The sequence below is a fragment of the Propithecus coquereli genome, unplaced genomic scaffold (assembly GCF_000956105.1).
Source record: "Propithecus coquereli isolate 6110/MARCELLA unplaced genomic scaffold, Pcoq_1.0 Scaffold643, whole genome shotgun sequence".
Classification (NCBI taxonomy): Eukaryota; Metazoa; Chordata; class Mammalia; order Primates; family Indriidae; genus Propithecus; species Propithecus coquereli.
Window position 1 is genome coordinate 503295 of NW_012152430.1, and position 7561 is coordinate 510855.

General features: G+C 37.7%; 1 protein-coding gene across 2 annotated transcripts in view; it reads right to left on the reverse strand.

Annotated features, from left to right (window-relative positions):
- The window catches only part of GABRA3 (gamma-aminobutyric acid (GABA) A receptor, alpha 3), a 270276-nt gene that overhangs the window by 72872 nt on the left and 189843 nt on the right, over positions 1-7561 (reverse strand). For both annotated transcript variants that reach the window (XM_012659949.1, XM_012659948.1), the window contains one exon: positions 1564-1646. In XM_012659949.1, the coding sequence (XP_012515403.1) occupies positions 1564-1646 (83 nt within the window). The remainder of the gene's footprint in view (positions 1-1563; positions 1647-7561) is intronic.

Below are 7561 nucleotides of genomic sequence, written 5' to 3' on the forward strand. Positions count from 1 at the left end.
CACGGCACTCACTCTAGCCTGGGCAAAAGAGTGAGACTCTGTCTCAAAAAAAAAAAAAAAAAATCTCTAGTAATTCTTTTAAAACATAAGTCAGATAATGCCATGCTTTTGTCCAAAATATTCTAATCACTCCCATTTTCCCTTAGAATATAATTCAAAGCCCTTTAATGGCTTACAAGACTCTAGCTGGCCTGGCCCCTGGTTTGGTCTCACCCTGTCCTTGCCCTCTCCTCCTTCCTCACTCTTGCCAGCCATATTGGCTACTTTGATATTTTCTGAACAAGCCAGATACTTCTCTGACTTAAGGTATTTTTCCTGCTTGTTCCTTCTGCCTGGAGCACTATTTCCCCAGATATCTGCATTGTTAACCTCTTTACTTCCTTAAAATTTCTGTTCAAATGTCACTTTTTTTAAAAAAAAAAAAGTGGGATGATTCTGATCACCCTATTTTCAATTTCAATGGCATGACTAGTACTTGCCTAGGTGGAGTATTCCCCTGATTCTGCAGTATCTTTATGTTTTTCCATGGTGTTTCCCACTTTACAACATATTTTATACTTTACTTTTTCATTTGTTGTTGATTTTATCTTTCACTGTCACTGTACTCTATATAATATAAGCTCCACAAGGGCAAGGGTTTTTATTTTATTAATGGATGGATTCCAAGCTCTTAGAATAGAGCCTGGCACGCGGGAGACAATCAATATATATTTGACAAACTAATGATTGAAAAATATGTCACACTTAATTATTTGGATTTTTTCAAATGCACTTTCTATTTCAAAACACAGAGCTAAATTCAATTTAGACATGATAGACACAGATCTTGATATATTACTCTGATGACTCCCTATATGAAACTTTCAAATTTTTAGATTGCAGTTGATATTTCTTCCTAAGTTAGGAATCCTTTCTGTAAAATATGTGGTATACAATGAAGATTTCTTCTAAGACAATAAAGCTGGTGGTTCAGTTAAAAATAAATAAATAAAAAAAGGAAAACACACTCAAATTCTATTCAATTTTTACTTTTTTAATCATTTGAAAATGGGCTATATATCTACTATGGTCTCTGTAAGATTTATAGCTATTGGGAAAGGCAATACTCTAAAAAATGAGAAAGTCTTCGGAGTCTCTTCCTGCCTACCTTTTGCTGTTGAGAATTGGACAGAGGTATGTGAAGATGTAGGTAGGATAGACATTTCAAAAAAATAAATACATTCTGTTTGATATATCTTGTCCTTAGGAAGCAGCTACTGTATTCTATATCAGTTCTGTCTTGCTCTGGCCTTTGGGCAGTTTAGGATACATATGTTAATGTTTCAATCTAATGACAGAAAAGTTAGTCTGAAATAGTAAAATAAGATTTGCTGCTTAGAAAGAAAATTCTATTAAAGGCTAAATCTCCTCCTGATCAGTTAATACTGTTCAATCCCACTCCTGTGACCCACTCCCATACCAGCATGGATTAAAGGCCTCGGCTTAGAAACTCCTAGTACACACAATAGAATATATTAAGTTTCTTTTGGAAGATCGGGAGGAAAAAAATGAGAAAATACATACAGCTTCCAAACTTCAGTGGGCAGGCATGCACATCCATGGGAAAATCTTCCAAATGCATGGGACACTCAGCATGAATTGTTAACCTAAAAGAAAGGTGAACAGAAAATGCAATTAATCTAAAATAAATGTTATTAAACATAGGGCTGAGTTCCCACTCAGCAGCAATGGTGTGATCCTAAGAATAACAGGGGATTTTGTTTGCTTAGGTTCAGTGAGTTTCAAGTCTTTATATACATAAGGGATGGATTAAAGGAACTAGATAGCCTCTCAAAGCAGCATTTGGTATTCAGATTTTTAGATCAGATCTGAATCCTACCCTATCACTTTTAGAAAAACAAATATAAATTTCTGTCCTACTCTACTTCCTTAGCCACCCCGCAAGAAGCCTAGAAACACCAGGTTCTGACTCATTCACTCCTGATTGCAGTTTAATTATTTCTGAAATAATTCTCCTCAGCAGGCTATTATATGAATTAACCAATTTAAAGATTACACTGGAGAAGAGAGATATGTAGAAAGAATATCTTTACCCTGAAAATGAACAGATGCAAAAGACAACTCTGCTGCTCATAGGGACTGCTATTGCTTTGTTGAAAGAGACAATTCTTGGAGAACACAGGTGCACACACACACACACACACACACACACACACACCCAGCAACTGACCACTTCAAACAAAAATGCAAAGGTAATGGAGGCCATCCGAAACTTCAGAGGTCAAGTGTAAAGAGCTCATGCTTTCCCAACACAGGCAGCATATGGGAAAAATTATGCATGGATTCCTCAATGGAAATCTGGATGGAGTATGATTTGCCATGTCCACATACTCATTTCCCTGTGTTAGCCTGCATAATAATCTATTCCAAGGTTTCCCCTCTGATTTCTTTCAAATGTTTTGAGGACCAACTTTCCCTGGCCTAGATGGTAGCCTCCTGTGTAGAAATGGGACCCACACAGCAAAAATTACAGTGTCACTCATTCCTCTAGTAGCTTCCTCCCTTAGACGGATACCTCTGCCCAGACCATTTCAGGACCCAAGTACTACTAAGGATAAGAAATTCTGCTTAAAAAAAATCAATATATGAGACTGAGAGGAATATATATGATTTCTAGGCAATTGCCAGAGAAGTCTGATGGGGAAGTTTCTTGTTGAAGCAATAAATAAAGAAATGCCTGCAAGGAATCCCATCTGTAGGGTCCCAATTTCTCATTCTCCTCAACCCCAGTGCTACTGTAATGATGTCAGTAAGCAAGATATTAGCAAGAAGATATTCCCAGGATATTGCTGCCTAACACTGTTTCTCTTTGGTTGATGAGAGTGAGATACCAGGAGATATTTATTGTCAAATTACAGACATCTACATGTCTAGGAAGGCACAGGAGGTTCAATGTATAATTGTTATCATTACAATGATCATTGCTAATAACTCATGAGATGTTCACCGCATGATACAACTTCTAAGGCACGCTGTCATAGATAATCCCATTAAGGCTTGCCCCTAACATTTGTGATGTAGGGACCCTGGTTGTCTGGAACCAAGGGTGCTATTTACCCCATTTTCTCCCCATAGTAACCTTGTGAGGGACATATTTCAGGCATTATTACCATCCTTATTTCAGAGATAAGAATTCATGAAATTAAAGTGATTTTTCTCAGAGTCACAAAACCTAGAAAACCAGAGTGCAAATCCAGTGTTCTTTCTACACCAGCTATCTTCGATTCATCAGAGAGTAAATGTTTCCTCAGCTCCTCAGGAATCTTTTGGTCATGTAAAAGATACTCTAATTATCTCTGGTTACCTTTGAGCAAGCATTTTCTATGAATAAGGTAGTTATGGGATAATACCAAGAAAAGAAAGAAGAACCAGAGGCACAAGCACAATTTCTGCCCTCGCGGTGATTACTCGCATAGGAGGAGAAAGATAACACTCTCATATTCAGTTAACTGTTGATACAGGGCAGGAGTTGAGGACATTGTTAGCCTGGATACAGTCAAAGTGCTTTCTGTTGCAGAAAAAGCTTGAAGGAATATTGAAAGTCCTAGGTAGGTGGAGGGAGACAGAGATGGCAAGAAGGGAAGACAGTATGATGCAGAAGATCAGAGAGCATTAGGATGTGTTTAAGAATCAATGAAAAGAGCACAGAATAATTTGGCTTGTGAACTACCTGCCCCTGCAAACATCTGATTTTTCCTCTCTGCTCTGTGCTTAGGTGGAATGGGCAAGGAGTGGATGGGAAGGAAGATAGAAAAGTTATTATAAATCAGCTCTGCTCCTAATCAGAAATCACTACCTTTACATCCTGCCTTGATAATCTATTTTTTTTGTGGTCTTATTCTTCACGTCCCCACAACTGCTGGGTAGACATAAAGTAATTTCCCCTTGGCATTACTCATAAGAAGCAGTATCTTGGAAATAATAATATAAGTGGAGAGAAGGAACACAATTTTCTTTATTAAACTCTCATGGAATCTTTTCAGTGTCCAACACAAGGAGCAGGATTTTCAGTGAAAAACATTTCTCTTGTGTCTGGTTCTTCAAGTCACAAAACCCCCTTTATGCCTTAAGAATAAAGGTCAGATTGGTGGGATATTGCAGCTAGCTTGAGAATTGAGCTTTTGTTCAAGACACATGGAAATTTTTTAAATATCCAAGGGATTAGTTGGAACTGCAAGGACACTTGCCATCTAGTTCCAACCTCTTACTATTTAAATGGGGATATTGAAAATAAGAGATGAGTAACTATTTACTGAAGGGCACACAATTGGTTTCTGCCTTCCAGTCCGGGATTCTCACTAATAAACACCTGGGCACATTTGCTTTAGTTAGCCTGCTGTGAGAAATTTATATCTACTATTGCTGTTCTGATCATTTGTGAGGTTGTTACACATCCATCAGCTTTAGCAATCAGGCAGGATTGGAGATGCTGGACATTAGGCCACCTAGAGCCTGGCTGACTGAAATGTAAGTGACCTTGATTTTCGTGCTAGTTCCTTCCAGAGCTGCGTTGGTCTCAGTTTTGTAACTTATCCAATGGCTGACAATATCTAAGGTTTTCTTCTAAATAGTCCATTTTCTAATCTCTGTAAAATATTTTCTTCTCAGCCCTGGAGGTTGATCAGAAAGTTTTGACATCTAGAAAAAGGAGTCTCTGCCACAACACAGGTACTGACTCCAAAAGAGTCCTGACATACATGGAGCCTCTTAAACCTAGAGTTGAAGAGAATGTGTACCTATCTTCAGTCACAGATGCTAAAATACATTTATTATTTTATTCAATTAAGTTATTTATAGCTACTTTCTTCCAGGCCCATTTTTTTCTGCCTAACCTCACTGCAAATATCTTATGTTCATGCATTCATCTAACAAACATTTATGGAGCACTCATAGGCTATCAGGAAAGATATGTGGACCCAGCTTTTGATGAGATTACTGTCTGAGATAAATAGCATACATGTACACAAACAGTCCCAACAAAGGGCATCAACTTCTATGATAGGTGCTGTGGGTACACTGAAGATGAAGGAATTATTATGCTTGGGGCCATCACAAAGGCCTTATGTTAGGGCCAAGATCACCTAAGATGAAGCTTAAAAGTAGGATGAGGCAAAGAAAGGCATTCTAAAGAATATTACATGTGTTAGAGCACAAAGGCATGAGCAATCTGGCCTATTTGGGTGATGGTTTGTGATCCAGCAGTGCTAGAAGGAAGTGTATGAGGGCTGGGATTGAGGATAGCTGGGAAGTGGTTGGAAATGAGGCTGGAGCCAGATCCTGCAGAGCTGTGGGCGTCATACTCAGCAAAATCAACTTTCTAGGTCTTGAACTAAAAACTGGCAAAGTCAGATTAGTCTGTTAAGAAAATAATTCTGGGGACTGTGATGAAGGTACTATGTTCTTGTTAGCACCATTTATCTTGCAAGATAACTCAGTTGGCATGGCTTGTAAATTGCCATTTAACTTATTGAATTATGGACTAGAGGATGACACCTACAGAGTTGGCAAATCAGTGACGTGGTTATTACTGCAGTCTAGTTAAGAAAGGATAGTGATGTGAACTAAGAGATTAGCAGTGGAGATGGAAACATAACTAAAAATATTTAGAGGGAAAAAATAAGTCAGAATTTATGTTGACAGAATGAACTTTTCTCAACTTCAGTTTCTTCATCTGTAACAAAGAATAGAGATAATAACTCCTGCCCCTATGTATCCCATTCGTCCATTCAACATTTATTCACTCAACAACTTCATGGATTTATAGGGTGCTGGGAGGCACAAATCAGAAAAAAGAAGCCAAAAGCTTTATCTAGTCCATAGGATTATTACTATCATTATTATCTTTATTACATAAAGAAAATAATTTCAGACAGAAAATTGAGACAGAATTAAAGCCTTTAGGTGACATGGTTGCCTCTGACTTCAGGTCAACAAGATAAACAAACCCTGTAAAACTTTCCCCCTTTTGCCTCCTTTTCCAAACTTTCTCCCTCTTCATGGATTCATTTGTGGAGCTCTACTAAAGCTAGTTGTATTTTTGGTAACAGGTTTTAATGGGCTTTTTGCAAAAAGGTCAGAGACTGCTCAAAAATGTGACATTAAGATCATAGGGCCTCAGTCACAATCCAGGGTTTGGCTTGCTTCTATTCCTGCTTACTCTGCTCCAGCTCTTTCAACATGCCAGGCTCTCCTACATCATGGCCTTTGTACTTGCTATGATTTCTGTCTACAATGTTCTTCTTTCAAATATCTGGATTACTAATTCCTGCACTTCTTTCAAGTCTTTGCTTAATTAGCATCTTCTAAGTGAGGTTTATTCTGACCGTCACAGAGCGGGTAGTAAACCTTGCCATGTTCTTTCTTTTTCCATAATACTTAACATTGAGCATACCACATAATTTATTTTTTTATTTTTTTCTATTTATCATCTATTTTCTTTCTTTCCTTACTATAAGATTATGGATTTTTAAGCTTATTTTCTCTTTGACATGTGCCTAGTATAGTATGTAGCACATTGTAGGTATTCAACGAATATTTATTGAATGAATGAGTGGATGATTTTTTTCTATCCTAAAGGCATATGTTTCTATGAAGATCCTGCAGAGAGGAGGTGTAGGTTGGGCAAGACAGAATTCAGGTATTCCTGGGGTTCTAGGCAAAATAGTATCTTAATATGACTCATTAACGCATAATATCTTAATTTATTCCCTTCAGTGGGCCCATAGTTCCTTTCCTAGAATTTCAGAGCTGGACGAGCCTTACAGGAGCATTCATTTTATCCCCTTATATCTTTTATATATGAGAAAACAGAAGGAAGGAAACTTGTCCCAAGTCACCCAACATGTCTGGGATAAAGCTGAGTAAAAGTTTCCTGACTCACTGGTGTATTCAACAAATATTTACTGATCACCTACTACATGCCAGGTATTGTTTTAAACAATGTAAGTACAGTAGTCCATTCTTTTCCCTGAGGGATACATTCTAAAACCCCCAGTGGATGCCCAAAACTGCAGATATTATCAAACCCTAGATATACTATGATTTTCCTATACATACATACCTATGACAAAGTTTAATTTACAAATTAGGCATAGTATTCTTTCACTTTGTGGCCATTATGAAGTAAAATAAGGGTTCCTTGAACACAAGCACTTTGATAACCAAGACAGTTGATCTCATAACCAAGATGGCTACCAAATGACTAATGAATATGCTGAACAAAGAGAGGATTCACATCCTGGCAGGACAAAGCAGGATGGCCAAGATTTCATCACACTACTCAGAAAAACAGAAACTTAAAATTTATGAATTGTTTATTTCTGGAATTTTCTTTTTTTTTCTTTTTTTCTTTTTTATTATTCCAGGGTTTTGTGAGGGTACAAACATTATAGTTACACTTTATGTCTTTACCTCACCCAAATGGGGGTTAAAGGCATGCCCTTCCCTCCCTTTAGTGCTCCCCATGTCCTTTAGTTGTAGATTTGCCCCCCCATCCCCCTAA